Here is a 17,875-nt window from a genome sequence, read left to right as displayed (position 1 = left end):
GCCCGGCTTATCCATAGCTATTCTTAAAAAAAAAAAAAACCACCAAAGGGTCACCTCCAGCTTTATAAAGGAAGGGCATGGTGACAAAAAAAAAAAAAAAAAAAAAGACAGCAAAGACCCCAGAAAACAGGGCCCAAGCTGGAAGCCAAGAAGGGCCTGAGGAGCAGCGTGCTCAGGGCACTGCTCCCGTCTGACCCTGGTCCCTCCTGGGCCACAGCATCTTCTTTCCCATAGAACCGCAATACCGAGCCTCTGGGCTTGGCAGGCACACAGAAGTGCTGAGCTTGTGGCCAGTGTCCACCTTGCACGTGGACACCAAGGCCCCAGGCCCTTGTGCAGGGTCTGTGGCCCGAGGCACTCTCAGAGCTCCCCAGGAGTCCATCTGCACCCCTCAACCTTCTCAGCTCAGTGCTCTCTGCTGCCCCCTGCTGGCCTCCCTTCCATCCAGTTATCCCACCCTAGGACAAACGAAATGATCAGCAGCCCCGTTTACGGCAGAACACTGACAGGAAGAAATCTGACAGGCAAAAAGGTCACCTGACTGGAAAACAAAGGCTACTGATAACTCAGAGAAAAACCAAGTCCTGGCGGACAGGGCCGGGCCCCGGCAGTCAGCCCTCTGGTGCAGTCACCAGAGAAGACGGAGAAGGGGAAGAGGGCGGAGACAGTGGAGGCGCCGAATCCTCCTCTAACACACAGGAAAACAATAGATTGTGAATCAAGAAACAGTAACATTATATACTCCAAAACACTAGAATTGGATAAAAAGAAATCAGCTCAGTATCTGCACTAAGCCTCACTTAAGTTTTAGATTTATTTTGTGTGTGTGAGGGTTTTGCCTGTATGTGTGTATGTGCCCCATGTACACACCTGGCCCCGTGGAAGGCACTGGACCCCCTGGAACTGGAGTTACAGGTGGTGTGAGCTGCCATTGGGTGCTGGGAATTGAACCCTGGTCCTCTGCAGGAGCAGCTGGTGCGTCTCAGGCCAGAATGGGAACTCACACGAGCCTGTGTGTGCACACAGTGTTTTTTTTAAAGGGGGAAATGAACAAGATGGCTGAGTAGGTAAAGGCACTCGCCACCAAGCCTGACGACCTGAGTTTGTCCCCAGAATCACAGGTGGAAGCGAGGACGGACCACGGATCCTAAAATGTCCTCTGATCAGCATGTGCCCACCACAGTGCATGCCCCAATACATAAATAAATGAAGACAATACACACTTCCAATGCCACTCAGGTCTCTACTGAACTCATGAAGGGTGCAGTCTGCACATCAAGATGAAACTGAGAGAATTTACTCAACTGTTTTCAATGCTGTGGAACGGGACAGGAAATGAAGACGGAGGAAGAGTCTTGGACTTCCGGCCAGTCCAGGGGACGGATGGTGTCTACACCCCCTGAAGGCCACTGACGCTTGGTGGGGCCCTCGCCCAGCCTTACCCTGAGTGCATCCGGTTGGGCGAAGAAAGTGAGCCCCCCGACCTTGATGGGGACCCAGATGTCCAGCATCTGGGCCGAGATGTGGCTGAGGGGCAGGTAGCTGACTATCGTGTTCTGCTGCCCCAAGATGTGGTGGCTCAGCTCCAGCTCCCGGCTCATGGCCCCTGCGGTCCACGTGATCTAGAAAACAAGAGTGACCGGAGCTGTGGCGCCTACCTGAGTACATGTGCGTGCGTGAGGGGCCTGAGACAGAGGTCAGTTTTCTTCCTCACGCCCCCACCTCATTTCTTTGAGATTTTACCTACTGGGGCTGGAGGGTGGCTCAGGGGATCGCTGCTCTGCAGAGGGAGGGCCCTCTCAGCCCTCTCAGCCCCATGGTGGCCCAGATGCTCCAGCTCCAGGGGATCACCTCTGAGGGCACCCACAGACACCTGCTGTCTGTCTGTCCGTCTCTCTCTCTCTCTCTCTCTCTCTCTCTCTCACACACACACACACACACACACACACACATTTTCTTAGGATGTGTACTTCCCTGTAGTGTGTGTGCACCCCCTTTGGGGCAAGCTCTCTTCTTGAACCGGGTGCTCATGCTTTGTAGCCAGGCTAGAAAAGCAGCGGCAAGCTGGAAACTCCGGTGTGCCTGCCACACGCACAGCTGGAGTGACAGGGTCATCTGATGCCCAGATGGCTATGTGGGTACTGGGATCCAAACTCCACCCCTAACCACTGCACCATCTCTCCAGCCCCCTCTTGCCTTGTGTTTTGATTCAGGGTCTCTTGCCAGATCTGGGGCTGGACAGTTTGAGTAGGCTGCCTGGTCAGTTAACAGGATCTTCCTGTCCCCCCACCCCACCTCACTGGGATTTCAAAGGATTCCCACCTGGCCGGGATTTTTAAATGGGTGCTGCAGATTGAACTCAGGATCCCATGCACGTATGGAGAGCACTGCACTAAGGCCACTCCCAGACTGCTGCCCAGTCTTTCCCACCTGCGACACACTACTGTCATCATGCTAGTGGGGACAGAAGGTGGCTGGGCAGCCTGGCAACCGGTGAGCAGCAGGTTCAGAGAGAGGCCCTGTCCCCAAAAGAAGGTGGAGAGTGACTTGGGAAGACACGGTGCAATGCATACAAACAGAACCCCAGGTGTGTAGAACCACCCCAGCAAGCAGGAGGAGGAAGCTGGGGGTGTTGCTTTGTGACGGTCAATCTGGAATATCAACCTGCAGGGCCTGGGGATGGCCATACTAAGCTCTTTTCACACAGAGTAGAGACTGGAGTTCAGATCTCCAGAACCCAGACACCACATGAGTGCTGTCCTAGTCAGGGTCACCAGTGCTGGGATGAAGACCATGACCAAGGCAATGTGGGGAGGAAAGGGTTTCTTTGGAGGAAGTCAGGGAGGGAGCTCACACAGCTCAGGAGCCTGGAGGCAGGAGCTGATGCAGAGGCCGTGGAGGTGCTGCTGACTGGCTTGCTCCCCATGGCTCGCTGAGCCAGCTCATCCCAGGACCACCAGCTCAGGGATGGCACTACTCACAATGGTGGTCCCTCCTCATTGATCACTGTTTTGGAATATCATTTGAACCGGGCAAAGATGTGTTACAGTTGTTTATGCTGCAGAGTATGACTTTAACTGTGTAGAGGTGGGTTACCTTTGTTTATGCTGCATTTATTTAACAATGTAAGGATGTGTGTTTTATTATGTAAAGATATGTTGCATGTTCCGCCTCGCCTGCCTAAGGCACCTGATTGGTCTAATAAAGAGCTGAATGGCCAATAGCCAGGCAGAGAAAGGATAGGTGGGGCTGGCAGGCAGAGAGAACAAACAGGAGGAGAGATCTAGGCTGGAGAACAGGAAGAACGAAGAGAAGGAGCATGAGACAATGAGGGAGCCCCCATCCAGCAGATGCAGAGTAAGACAGAAAGAAGGTAAGAAGCCCTGAGGCAAAGGTCGATAAAGGGACACAGGTTAATTTAAAAGAGCGAGCCAGAAAAGGCCTGAGCTAGGGCCCACCATTCATAACTAATATTAAGTCTCCGTGTTGTGATTTGGGAGCTGGTTGGTGGCCCCACAGGGATAGAGATCACTGAGTAAGATAATGGCCCACGGGCTTGCTTGGTCTTACAGACGCTCCCTCCTCTTAGATGCTCTGAGCCTGTCAGGTTAACATAAAACCAGCAGCTCAGTGCACATGCATCACCTGTGGTCTCTGTCAAGTGGAAGATGGAGACAAAGGTCCCCAGAACGACCTGAACCTCTGTTCCTAGGTCCCTATGGGAGGCCTGACTCAATGTGTGGGGCGGAGAGCCATTGAGGAAGACACCAGTGACAAGCGCTGGCGTCCACAGACGCTCACACACAAGCGTTCTCACAAGCATGTCATCATCCCCGCACTCGGGAGATGGAGGCAGAAGGATCAGGAGTTCAAGGGCAGCCTCAGCTAGACAGCAAGTTTGAGGCCAGCCTGGGCTACATGACAACCTATCTCAAAAAATAAAAACAAAATAAAATAAACCAATCAGGCCAGGGAAATGTGTTGGTGGGTGAAGTGCCTGCCTGTCTGCCTGCATGAAGACCCAGGCCAACGTGGTGGTACTCAGAGAGGCGGGCAGGAGGGGCCACGTCCATCCTGCCCGGCCTGACCACTGACAGACCCTGCCTCAAAGTATCCAAGATGGACACTCATGAGAGACCACAGCTGAGGTCAGGTTCCAGTCCCCAGCCCCCACAGTCTCATACTCAGACACACAGAACAGAGACACACTCCCAGAGATACACACGTGAATTAAAAAAAAAACAAACCACCTACCAGATAGAAACTGTGACACCAACTCCCATTTCACAGACAGGGAAACTGAGGCATGGCACCATCAGTTTTCTTGCCTAAGGTCACCAGCCTGGCTTTGGACCCATGTCTACATCCAAACCTCCAGTTCTACCAACTGTCCAGTTGCCCATGAGGGAAGGCCCGGGGCGAGCATGCCGGCTGTGGGGTGGGGGCCCTGGCTTACATTGTCATGGCTCAGCATCACCCCTTTGGGGTTCCCTGTGGTGCCCGAGGTGTAGATGAGGACTGCACACTGGTTGGCCTTTTGGCTCAAGATGATGCGGTCCAGCTGCACGTTGGTGATGTCGCTACCCAGCTCCATGAAGTCATGCCACTGCGGACGGGAAGGTGGGGAACTCGCTGGCTCAGGCTCAGAACCCGCCACACCGGCTAACCCCAGCTGACACGGAGGAAAGGTCAAGGGCTGGGAGAGCTCTCAAAAATGCCCAGGGCGACAGGCCTCATCTGCAGCGCAGGAATGCCAGCCCCTCAATTTGGGCTGTTCCAAGAAGTCACTGACTGGTTGGCTGTGCTGTGGCCTTGGACAAGCATCTGTCAGTCTCCTGGTATGCATGCTATCCCAAAGGACAGCATGGGCTGTAAATAACAAGACTGACCCTCAAGTAGCTTAAACGAGAGATTTTTACATTTAATTACTTATTGGGGTGCCTGTCTAGGAGAACAGATGCCTCGGTGCACCTATAGAAGGCAGTCCCTCTGCACCACGTGAGTTCCCAGGATCAAGCCCTTCACCTGCTGAGCCCTCTCACTGGCCCCACCCCCAGGAGCAGGTGACCCCCTGGAGGAGTTCCCATCCTAGGCGTTCCTGAGCTCACATTGTCAAGGTTCCCCCACCAGAAGTCACCCCTGATTGCATGAAGCCAGAGTATCTTCTCATCAATCCAGGGCTGACTGGACAGACTTTGTGAAGGGGGAGGGATTTGCCGACAGCACAGACGGGACTACAGGGTCCTGCAGTGGTGGGGACCAAAAGCCAGGAGACTGGCGACATAAAGCCTTTCTGAGCTGCAGTCAAAGCGGCGACAAACGTCCTCCCTTGCTCATGCCATTTGGGGTTTGCCTTTGTTGTATGGTTTTGCTTTTCGAGACAGGGTTTCTCTGTGTAGTCCTGGCTGTCCTGGAACTCACTCTGTGGACCAGGCTGGCCTCTAACTTAGAGATCCACCTGTCTCTGCTGGGACTAAAGGCAATGGCATCCTTTAGGTTCAGATGATCTTTCCAGGGCAGCTAAGCAGACCGAGGCACTGGTCCTTAAAAAAGTGTACTTTTAAACTGAATCTTAAACTGTAGGCTTGAACCCCTGTCATGGTGGCAAGACTTTAAGTCCCAGCACACAGGAGGCTGAGGCAGGAAGATGTCAAGTTTTAGGCCAGCCTGGGCTACATATCCAGCTCTATCTCCATTCCAACCTTATAGGGTCTCTCGTTCACTGCAGAGTACATAGATACCTTGCTGTGTAACAGAACCATCCCTGTAAGAGTCGCACTGAGGGGCACTGCTGTTCAGAGGAACAGGCATAAAGTACTGACTTGTTCCTATGGTGAGGACGCTGCTGTCACCTAGAGGCCAAAGGCCAGAGGCAAGGTTCAGCATCCCACTGCTCCAGGACTAACCCTGCCAAGGGTCTTCTGCCCCAAGTTCAAGAATGCCAAGCCTGAAGAGTGTGGTCAGGTAAACTTCTAAGTAAGGAGGCTTACTTTCGCTTTTTCTTTCCTCTTAAAACTCATCATTAAGCCGGGCATTCGTGGCGCACGCCTTTAATCCCAGCACTCGGGAGGCAGAGGTAGGCGGATCTCTGTGAGTTCGAGACCAAGCCTGGTCTACCGAGGGAGTTTCAGGACAGCCTCCAAAATAATACAGAGAAACCCTGTCTCGAAAAACCAAAAAAAAAAAAAATTATCATTAAAAGTTGAATCCAAGATCCCTGATCACATACCAGACAAGAAGACAGACAGCTACACCCCCAAGCCCCTTACTGGGAATTCTAGGCAGGGCTCCACCTGACCACAGCCCCAGCCCCTCACTGGAGAATTCTAGGCAGTGATTTCACCCCTTACCATGCCCCTAGCCCCTCGCTGGGATGTTGCAGGAAGGGGCTCCACCCTTGGCCACGCCCCAGTCCCTCACTGGTGAGTCTAGGAAGCCTTTCTACTTCTGAGCCAAGTCCCCAGCCTCTTTATTTTAATAGAGGGCCTTAGTTGTTGCTTCTGCTAGACTTAAACTCACAATCCTCCTATCTGAACCTTCCTAGTAGTTAGGATGGCAGGCCTGTGTCCCCATCTTGCTTCAAAGATACATTTTGTTTTGTTGGTATTTTCGAGACAGGGTTTCTCTGTGTAACTCTGGCTATGCTGGAACCAGCTCTGTAGACCAGGCTGGCTTCAAACTCAGAGATCCACCTGCCTCTGCCTTCTGAGAGCCGGGATTAAAGGCGCACGCCACCACTTGTCCTGGAACTCTCAGTGTATGCCAAGTCGGCCTGCCTTGACCTCACAGAGATCCTCCTGCCTCTGGCTGCCAGGTGCTGGGTGTGTGTGGTTACCATGTCTGGTGATAGGCATTTTTTAAATTTTTAAAAAATATTTTATTTATTTATTATGTATACAGTCTTCTGCCTGCATGCCAGCAGCGGGCATTAGAGCTCATTCAAGGTGGTTGTGAGCCACCATGTGGTTGCTGGGAATTGAACTCAGGACCTCTGGAAGAACAGTCAGTGCTCTTAACCGCTGAGCCATCTCTCCAGCCCGATGGGCATTTTAAAAGGTAAATATTTGAAGCCGTGTGTGTTAACTGTCTCATGTAGTCATTCCACGATGCACACAGATGTTACAATATTAGGAAGCAGGGCTGAGGAGCCAGCCCAGCCAAGCCTGACGACCTGAGTTCAATCCCAGGACCCACATGGTGGAGAGAGGCCACCTTTCTGACCTCTCGCATGCCCTACCCACATACTCACACTCCTAATACAAGCAAATACAGTCAGATTTGTAAGAAAAAAGAGAAAAAGCTGTAAGGCTGTAAGTTTGATATAGAATATAGGCCCCTGTCTCAAAAAGATAAAAGCATGCAAATACATATATGAAAATTTTCCCCTTGAAAGTTGAAAATAAGGGTTTTTTTTTTTTTTTTTTTTTTTTTTGAGCAGGGTTTCTCTGTGGCTTTGGAGGCTGTCCTGGAACTCGCTCTGTAGACCAGGCTGGTCTTGAACTCACAGAGATCCGCCTGCCTCTGCCTCTGCCTCCTGAGCACAGGGATTAAAGGTGTGCACCACCACTGCCCATCGAAAATAAGGTTTTAAATAACATGTTTTAATCAACTTAGTTTTCAATTTGGGTTTTTTTTCCAACTACTTTGATTTTTCTGACAGGCATAAAATAATGAGTTCCTGACTTCATCTGCTGGTTTTGGGCTGAGGGATCGCAACAAGAATAGCAAACACTTGCACTGATCACCCATGACACTGCCACGCCCACTTTCCTCATGGGGCCCCACCCACCCACTTGTGTGGGCTTGTCCACTTCCTTCCCTAGAGAGGCCTCGTCCACTCCTGTCAGGCCCCACCTTGCACAATTCCTCACAGAGTCCCTGCCTGCTTGCTGTGTACATTACCTCTGCAGCCCCACCTACTATCTCGGCCAGACTCAAGCCCCCCCCTCCGGCACTCACGGAGTACAGGTTCCTGAAGCTGTCCTCCAAGGGCGTCTTGTACTGCACGATGGCTTTCACAGACTCCCTCTGGTCTGGTGGAATCTGAAAGAGTTCCCAGTGGGCTCAGGGTACCGGGGCGCAGGATCTGCGCGGACCTGCTCATACAGGCTCCTGCACACGGTGGGAGAGGAGCGGCGACCCCACAGAGCTGTCCTCTGTCCACCACACACACGTATGCACACAATACGCACACAATACGCAAACAAATGTAATTGTTTTTTTTTCAAGAACAGGGTTTCTCTGTATTGTTTTGGAGGCTGTCAGTCCAGCCCGGCCTCGAACTCACAGAGATCCGCCTGCCTATGCCTCCCGAGTGCTGGGATTAAAGGCGTGCGCCACCAACGCCCGGCCAAATGTAACTCTTTACAAGAGAGTAGTTTTAAAATCAAGGCTGGGGCTGTGCTCCATGGGCAGAGCATTCACAAAGCCCTGTGACCTGTACTCGAACCACATCAATCAGGTGTGACGGCACCTGTCACCCCAGGCCTCAGGAGGCGGAGGCAGGAGGATCAGGAGTTCAAGATTATCTTCAGCTACACAGTGGGCTGGAGGCCAGCCTGGGCTACATGAGACTCAGCTCAAAACTAACAGACATGTGTCTGGCAACCAGGAGTCAAAGGGAGGGCTGCTCTCCTTGACAAGGCCATAGACTTCAGTTACTCGAAGGAGAAATTCACTGGGGACACGTGACCCACAAATAGACCACAGGTGGACAGACATGTCATCCCTGCTCAAGACGTTTCTAGATAATGTCTGACCCAAGACTGGCAACATAGACCCAACTGTCGGGGTAGCTCTTGTATTTTAACTTTGTGTCTGTGTACGTGTGTCTGTCTTCTTGTGTAGAGGACAGAGGACAGCGTCAGGGGGCGGACAGTGTTGGACATCTTCCTCCATAACTCTCTGCTTGTCTTTTGAGGCAGTCTCTCTCTGACTGTTTGGCCAGAGCCCTGTCCCTGCCATCCTCGCACTGTGATAACAGACCTGTGTCACTGGCCCTGGCTCCCGGCACAGACACGAGGGATCTGGGCTCAGGTCCCCACTGAGCCACCTCCCAGCCCCTGATGGCCAGCCCTAAGCTGAACACGCGTCCATCTGCCCCCCTGGGTTCCAGATCTTCCTGCCAAACCCAGGCAAGTTCTGGGCATTTGTGTACATGTGAGGAGTGGAAGGTGTTTCTGTAACATCTATAAAAATACAAGTGAGCCGGGCGTTGGTGGCGCACGCCTTTAATCCCAGCACTTGGGAGGCAGAGGCAGGCAGATCACTGTGAGTTCGAGGCCAGCCTGGTCTACCAAGCGAGTTCCAGGACAGCCTCCAAGACAATACAGAGAAACCCTGTCTTGAAAAACCAAAAAAAAAAAAATACAAATGAAGGGTATTGATGGCGCACACCTTTACACACCTTTAATCCCAGCACTCGGGAGGCAGAGGCAGGCGGATCTCTGTGAGTTTGAGGCCGGCCTGGTCTACAGAACGAGTTCCAGGACAGTTTCCAAAGATAGAGAAACCCTGTCTGGAAAAACCAAAAAAAAGTATATATATATATATATATATATATATATATATATGTATATATATATATATATATATATCTGCTAAAGAACAGCGCCAGGGTCACAGATGCTCGCTGTGCTTGCCTCCTGGGCGTGCACTTATCAGAAGGTGGTTGGGAAGTGGATTTAATTGACAGGAACCAACCTCCCCACACTCACCCTGCTCCCACCAAAGGCAGTTTCGTCTGGACATCTTCGTGGACATGCCTCAGACTGCACCCAGCACCCACCCCGGTCCCACTCACCGACAGGATCTTCTGCAGCTGTTGGTCATTCTCCACCAGCAGGATGTTCAGCCTGGCATGCTCGATGACATACTGGCAGGCGTCCGCCGAGTTGGTGGCGTAAATACCAACGCAGAGGCCCCTGGGGACACAAGACACGCTCAGTCATGGGTGGACTGGGTGCTTTTGAAAGAGTTGGTTCTTTCTGAGCAGGTTTTCTTGTTTTATTTGCTAATGTGGGTGTTTTGTCTGTATGTCTGTGTATCTCACATGTATAAAGGGCACACAGGGACCAGAAGAGGGAGTCAGATCTCCTGGAACTGGAGTTAAAGATGCTTGTGAGCTGCATTGTGAGTGCTGGCAATTGAACCTGGGTCCTCTGCAACAGTAGCCAGTGCTCTTACCACAATTTATTCTTTAGAGTAACATGCATTTGTGTGGATGTGGTGGCTCATCCCACAGTGAGCACGTGGAGGTCAGAGAGGAGCCAGAGGGGACCCCGTGGACCCAAGGCATGGGACTGAGGCCAGCAGGTTTGGTGACAAGTGCCTTTGTCCGCTGAGCCACCATCTCCTCAGCCAGGGCTCGTGCTTCCCGTGGCTTCCCAGAATTGAACTCAGGTCCTCACACTGGTACCATGAGGCCTTTGACCACCCAGGCAGCTCCCCTGCCAGGGCTGTGAGGTTTTAGAAGGATCACTTTGCCACAGGACCCCCAAACTACCAGGTTTCCATAGAGGTCTCCATCTGAGAACTCAGCCCAGGCTGGGACGGCCACTCCTGCAGGAGACCCCAGTTCAGTTCCAGCACCCCCTTGGTTCACAGTAGCCTGTAACTGCAGGTGCAGGGGATCTGACCCCTTTACCCCCTCTCCTGGCTCTGTGGATGTCTACACACATGTGCACACACACAAATATGCACATGTGCACACCTTTTTTTTTTCTTTTTTCTTTTTGGTTTTACGAGACAGGGTTTCTCTGTATTGTTTTGGAGACTGTTGGACCAGCCCGGCCTGGAACTCACAGAGATCCGCCTGCCTCTGCCTCCCAAGTGCTGGGATTAAAGGCATGCACCACCAACACCCGACAGTGCACAAGTCTTAAATGTTAAGAAACTATTTTTAAAAGAAAGATGAGGCCAAGGCCGCAGGTGGAAGGGGTGTTACTCTTAACCTCCCACTCTGAATCTGGGTTTGTGCTGAGTGCGGAGTCCACAATAATTTGAAAACATTGGCCACCTCCTACCCAGCTTCTCCTGCATGACCCTTGTCCCATATCCTCTGCAGTTACGAGAAGAGCAATTAAATATTAAGACCCCAGACGTGTCAAGAGCTGTGTTATAACCGCAGACTTGTGTAAGCAAACCCCGTTAAGCTTGTACAAACACCTTGTTATCACAAACTGTAAATTCCCAGAATGTACCCAAGACAACCTCAAACTGTAAAATTCTTATATTACCCCTGACCTCCTACGTGTGGCTCTTGCTTTAAAAAGAGGCTACTCACTCTGTTCCGGGTCAGTGTCTGAACCTGACCTGCCCGTGGCCCTAACTAGTTCTGGGCCCTGTGGTGACGGAATTAAGTGGCCTCTGCTCATCTAACTTTGCTGGCCTCGGTATTTGTGCAACTCCCGGACCCACCCCTGAGCAGCCCGGCCCGTGGCAGCGGTCCATCATCATGCCCCCAACGGAGGAACATACCCAGCAAAGATGGCACTAATGGCGCCGATGACCCACTCAGGGGAGTTGGAGCCCAGGAGGCCGACTCCTTGGAAGCGCTGCAGGCCCAGCTGGAGGGGACGAAACCAGAAGGAAGCTGCATCAGCTCCTGAGCATGCCCACTTCTACTCTGATCGTGCAAGGGGCAGCACCGAGGGGGCGCTGCTGTGCTGCCTGCACCCCAGGGCCACGAGCTCGCTCACTTCCCTCTGTGCATCCCCGGATTAAGTCGCTGGGGGCCAGGCCTAGAAAGCACATCCACTTGGCTGTACAGCCATCGGCCTCAAGAACCTTCCATTTTCCCCACATTCATCAATCTGTCCCTTCCATGTCCCGCTTCCTGACACTGTGGGACTGATGGCTCTAGGAACCTCTCCGGATGAGATCTCGCAGTGTGTGTCCTCTGTAAGATTCATGTCATCGCGCATCTTGTCCCTGGGGGCCCTTCATGTAGCAACCATGTACCAGGCTTCCGTTTTCAAGGCTGTATAGTATCCCACTGTATAGACACATCACACGGCACTGGCCCCTTGACTGGTGTGCTGCGGTGGCTAGCTACAGATGTACAGATATTCCTTTAAGACCCTGATCTTGAGTCCTCCAAGCACATACTTAGACGAGAACGTTCTGGGTGGCCTGCTAGTTGTCTTATTCATAGGAAACACGTATGAATGGTGTGCATGCCTGTGTACATAAAGGGTATCCTCAGGTATCATTGCTCACATGTCCTCCATCTGGGTGTGGGGGTATGCAGGACGTCATGCTTCCCTCTGTCCCTGTCCCACTGGACCAGGCCAGTGAGCCTTTGGGACGAGCCTCTGCTCACCCACTGGCTAGGGGATGCAAGAACACAAAGCCACACCTGGCTTCTGGTGTCAGTTCTGGGGACTCAAACTCAGGTCGCCGTTCTTGCTGAAAAGGCTCAGGGAGCATAGGCCCTCTGGGGAGCGTGGCCCCAGCCCATGCCTTTACATCTTTTCAGACACCGTCTTGTGCTTCTCCCTGGAACTCACCATACCCAGGATCCACCCTTCTTCAACTCCTAAGTTTTAATTATGAGGATGTGTCTATGCAAATGTGTGCATTTGCATACAGCTGCCCACAGAAACCAGAGGTGTTGCGTCCCCTGAAGCTGCAGTTCTCCCCTGTGAGCCACTGCTGAGAATCAAACTCGCCCTCTGGAAGAGCAGGAGGAGTGACTGTTGAGCCACCAGTCTCGCCCCAAGCTTTTAAAAATTGCATGTATCTACTGTGGTGTTTGAATGAGAACAGCCGCCAGAGGCCTGTATGTCTGAATGCTTGGGCCCAGGTAGTGGAACTGTTTGGGAAGGATTAGGAGGTGTGGCCCTGTTGGAGGAGGTGTGTCACTGGGGTGGGCTTGGAGGTTTCAAAAGTCCACGGCAGGCCCAACCTCACTCCTTCTCCCCCTGCCTGTGGATCAGGGTGTGGCTCTCGGCTGCTGCTCCAGCGCGGTGCCTGTCTGCTCCCCGCCATGCTTGTGGACTAAGCTTCTGACTGTAAGCCAGCCCCTCAGTGAAATGCTTTTTTATGTAAGAGCTGCCTTGGTCATGTCTCTTCACAGCAACAGAACACTGACTAAGACAGAGGTTGGTAACAATTAGCAGGGTACAACTGTGACAGACCAGACCATGCCACTTGCTGGTGGATTGTGGACTTTGGGATTTTGGATTAAGACAATGGCTGGATGCTTTGAGTGGGCCATCCTAGGAGGATCTTGGAAGAGAGTGATGCTGGGAGACTGTAGGCGATGGAGGCCCAGCTCAAGGGGTTTCAGAAGAGAACAATACTAGCAACAGGGCCGGAGACTGTTCTCAGGGTGCTGTGGTGAAGAATGCGGCTGCTCTCTGCCTGTGGCTTACGTGAAGAGATTTGGGCCAATGTGGGCAAATGGGATCTCGAGATGGCCTAATAAGGGCTGTGTCATATGGCTGTCAGTGAGCTAAGCAGGCCTACAAGGAAAGAAATGTCACATTGGAACCAAGTCCTGTGCTCAAGGGTACAGACGCTTAGAGAAAAGCCACCCAGCTAATCCTGCAGCCCATGCAAGAAATTAAGGCTTACGCAGCAGAGGAAAGCAGCAATGAGCCAAATCACGTGCACACAAAGGTCGGGGTCCAGGCTCCACCACAAGAGGCAGCAGGACCTGGCAGCACCAGCCATGTGGTTCTGGTCACAAAGGGAACAGGAGTAAAGTGGCTGTGGACTCTCCCTCCATGGTCACGGAAGCGCTGAGGCCAGGAGAGTCTCTGCATGGAGGCTGTGGATGTGACGCCTGGATTGTATTAGAGAACCCAAGATGGCGGAGATGCTAGAACCATGGACACCTGCCATGGAGAGCTGCAGACCAGGCAGGGACCCAGTCCCAGGGAGAGAGTGCCGCTGTCATCGAAGCTGGAAAGAACAGAGACCCAAAGAGCCATCCAAGCTCTGTGACACCAGAGTGACAGGACATGGAGCCCCGCTGGATTTCAGTCCTTCTTGTTGCAGTCCCTCACTGTGCCCCCCTCTTGCCACCCTTTTGGAATGATGACGTATGCTCTGAGCTATTGCAAGCTGGAAGTATGCAATCCCTGTTTCGATTTTACAGTTAAGAGAGTGCTTTTGGGTGTTAGATGGGATAGGCTATGGGGACTTCTGAAGTTGGACTGAGTGCATTTCTGCATTATGATATGGCCACAAGCCCATGGAGCCGGGCAGTGGAATGTGGTGTGTGAATGAGGACGGCCTCTGCAGGCTCCTATGTCTGAATGCCTGGTTCCCAGTTGGTGGAACTGTTTGGGAAGGATTAGGAGGTGTGGTCATGTCGGAGGAGGGGTGTCACTGGGGGTGGACTTGGAGGGTTCAAATTACACCCTAGGCCAACTCATGTACTGTCTCACCTTGCCCGCATGTAAGCTCTCACCTACTGCCCCATCACCATGCATTCTGCATGCTCCGTACCATGACGACATGGACTCACCCTGAGACTGTAAGCCAGCCCCAATTAAATGCTTCCTTTTGTAAGTTGCCTTGGTCATGGTGCCTTCTCATGTAGCTCAGGCTAGACCCTGGCTCACTCTGTTGTCACGGATGACACCTTGAACTCCCAGCCCTCCAGCTTTTCCTGAGTGAGGGTGACAAGTATGCACCACCAAGCCTGATTTATGTGGTAATGAGGATGGAGCCCAGGGCTCTGCACATGCCAAGAGGCCACTCTGGTCACTGAGTCTCCACCCAACTTTTTCTTGTCTTCTGAGACAGGGTTTCAGTATCCTAGGCTGGCTCAGAACTTCGTGCCCCAGAGTCTGCCACCCCACTTCTGAATGACTGAAGCAGGGAGCTGCTCACCTTGATGAGAGATTTGGCTGCCTTGCGGCACGCTTCGTAGTACTGACTAAATGTCAGCGTGTCCCACTTTTTGCCGTTCTTCGAGGCCAGAGCTGGGTAAGCACCAAATCGCTCGACAGACTCCTGAAAGAGCTCGGGAATTGTCATCGGGGTCTCGTGGCCAGGCCCATGTCTGGAGAGCCTCAGGAGCACCTCTTCATCACAATGAGTGCTCCACAGCTTGGGAGGAGCTGTAAGAGTCACAGGCGGGTGTGGGTGGTGCTGAGGTGGACTTCCGGCTCTTATATACTAGGCCAAAGCTCTATAGCCGAGCCACAGCCTCAACCCTCATGCGCGTTTTCAAAACAGTTTTCGCTTTTTCTGCTTTGGTTTCTTTTTGAGACAGGGTTTCTCTGTGTAGCCTTGGCTGCCCTGGAACTCGCTCTGAAGACCATGCTGGCCTTGAACTCACAGAGATCTGCCTACCTCTGGCTCCTGAGTGCTGAAATTATACTACTACCTGGCCTTCAGGACATTTTTACATTGACTTATTGATGTGTGTGTTTCGCCTGAATGCATGCCTGTGCCGTGTGCACCTGCAGTGCCTACTAAGGCCAGAGGAGGGCACAGCGAGCACTTTTAACCACCGAACAGCATCTCCAGCCCCCAGCGGGATTTCCATCCAAATGTTGGAGGCTCAATGGCTAGAGGTGCTGTCACCAAGCGGACCTGAGTCCAAGCCCCTGGAAGCCCGCGGGACAAGGAGAGCGCTGGCTCCTGCAAGTTGCCCTCTGACCTTCACATGTACACAGTGGTATGCCCTACCATCAAAACCAGACAAATAAATACAATTTTTTTTAAGGAGCCAGACACATTGCCTCCTGTTTATCAGCTCAGGTCTCAGGCGGTACGAGCAGGCTTGGTCAGCGAGAGCCTGCTGTGCATGCATGAGGACATGAACGCAGGTCCTGTGTGCCCAGGTTAAAACAAGCACACAAACAAAACAAAATCCCAAGAGCAGCATGGTGGGCCTGTAACCACTGGTTCAGACAAACAGACAGACAAACAGATGTGGATGTAGACAGACAGACAGGTAAATTGATGGATATAGACGGATGGATGGATGTAGACACAGATGACAGATGGATACATAGATAGATACATACATACATACATACATACATGCATACATGCATACATGCATACATGCATGCATACATACATACATGCATACATGCATGCATAGGAGAGTGGCTGAGGAAGACACCTAGCATTGCCTCTTGACCTCCACATGCTTGTGGGTACACTAGGATGCGCGCACGCGCGTGCGTGCACACACACACAGGAACTGACAAAGACTATCAGACAAGAGGATCATGGGACATCTGTGCACTGTGGTTTAGATACAATGAGTTCCCAGTGGTTCCCAACCATCCTAATGCTGAGTGAGACCCTTTAATACAGACTCTCATGTTGCGGTGACCCCCAACCATGGAGTTATTTTCCTTGCTACTTCATAACTGTAATTTTGCTACTGTTATGAATCATAATGTAAAATATCTGCGTTTTCCCATGGTCTTAGGTGACCTCTGTGAAAGGGTCATTTGAATCCCAAAGGGGTCGTGAACCACAGGCTGAGAACCACTGCTAATCATCTTGAAACATTAATTGTGGTGTGGGGGGAGTTTTAAGGAATGATTTTTTTTAATTAAAGAGGTATTCACAGGGTCGGAGAGATGGCTCAACAGTAAGAGCACTGGCTGCTCTTCCAGAGGACCCAGGTTCTATTCCCAGCATCCACGTGGCAGCCAACAACTGTCTGTAATTCCAGTTCCAGGGGATCTGACATCCTCACACCAATGCACATAAAACATTAAAAATAAGAATAAAGAGGGATTCACGGCCAGTTAGATCTCACGCATGAGGTCTTGAAGCAAGACTGATCCGTGTGTTGGGACCTTTTGTGTAAAGAAGCAGGGGCATCCTGGGGTAGCACGGGGCTTTTCTGTCTCAAACCCTGACCATGTGACTCACTTCTGCATCACCAGCTGGAGATGGGAGGGCAAATGCCCAGACTGGGAGGTTCCTCTGCCTACACTGTAACAAGTGGTGTGCATGCAAACAAAACACCCACAACATAAAAGAAAATGAAAAACAATTTTAAAGTAATGAGCTCCTTTCTTTGTTGCAGGGGGCTTTAAGCATAGCGTTGGCTCTGTCTTCTTAGAGAGGCCGCTCTTATGAAGGTCTACAGTGAAGAAGAGCAACGGGGTAGCAAGAATTTCAAAACATAGAGTGTGCAGAGAAAAAGAGCACAGGGAGTTGATGGTGCTGGAGGAGAGGCTGGCCCTGCACTGGGATGCAGGGGAGAGGGCTGGCCTTGCACTGGAATGCAGGGGAGAGGGCTGACTCTGCACTGGAATGCAGGGGAGAGGGCTGACTCTGCATTGGAATGCAGGGGAGAGGGGCTGGCCCTCCACTGGAATGCAGGGGAGAGGGCTGACTCTGCATTGGAATGCAGGGGAGAGGGGCTGGCCCTCCACTGGAATGTAGGGGAGAGGACTGGCCCTGCACTGGAATGCAGGGGAGAGGGGCTGGCCCTCCACTGGAGTGCAGGGGAGAGAGGCTGGCCCTCCACTGCAATGCAGGGGAGAGCAGCTGGCCCTGCACTGCAATGCAGGGGAGAGCAGCTGGCCCTGCACTGGAATGCAGGGGAGAGGGGCTGGCCCTGAACTGGAGTGCAGGGGAGAGGGGCTGGCCATGCACTGGAATGTAGGGGAGGGCCCTCAGGGCAAACCCCACCCAGCTAACCTCCAACTCCTGAGGGCATCTATGCTCCTGGGAAGCAACTGGAAAAAAAATGCAGGCCCTGTGGTCCAAGGGGCCGGAGCCCATCCCAAGCTGGTAGCACAGTTTACATGGTGCTGGCTTTGAATGGACAAGGGATGCAAGGGTGAATGAACTGTAGATTCTTGCTCTGTGGCTTGAGAGATGCTGCTGCCTCCAAAGTTCCTGCCCTGCTTGAGTTCCTGTTTGATTTCTTGGGTGGTTT

The 17,875-nt window shown here is 52.2% G+C and overlaps 1 protein-coding gene across 8 annotated transcripts in view; it reads right to left on the bottom strand.

Annotated features, from left to right (window-relative positions):
* The window catches only part of LOC101826989 (long-chain-fatty-acid--CoA ligase ACSBG2), a 37,186-nt gene that overhangs the window by 10,105 nt on the left and 9,206 nt on the right, over positions 1–17,875 (bottom strand). For 5 of the 8 annotated variants that reach the window (XM_040739198.1, XM_040739196.1, XM_040739195.1 and 2 more), the window contains exons 3-9: positions 14,845–15,074; positions 13,579–13,683; positions 11,479–11,567; positions 9,803–9,923; positions 7,960–8,043; positions 4,457–4,606; positions 1,443–1,622 (exon numbers count right to left, since the gene is read on the bottom strand). In XM_040739198.1, coding sequence (XP_040595132.1) covers positions 1,443–1,622; positions 4,457–4,606; positions 7,960–8,043; positions 9,803–9,923; positions 11,479–11,567; positions 13,579–13,683; positions 14,845–15,074 — 959 coding nt within the window. The remainder of the gene's footprint in view (positions 1–1,442; positions 1,623–4,456; positions 4,607–7,959; positions 8,044–9,802; positions 9,924–11,478; positions 11,568–13,578; positions 13,684–14,844; positions 15,075–17,875) is intronic. The other 3 variants (XM_040739200.1, XM_021233695.2, XM_040739199.1) reach the window with 2 other exon arrangements.

This window comes from Mesocricetus auratus, unplaced genomic scaffold, assembly GCF_017639785.1.
Source record: "Mesocricetus auratus isolate SY011 unplaced genomic scaffold, BCM_Maur_2.0 Super-Scaffold_100676, whole genome shotgun sequence".
In the NCBI taxonomy this organism is placed as follows: Eukaryota; Metazoa; Chordata; class Mammalia; order Rodentia; family Cricetidae; genus Mesocricetus; species Mesocricetus auratus.
This window is presented reverse-complemented; position numbering and strand designations above follow the sequence as displayed.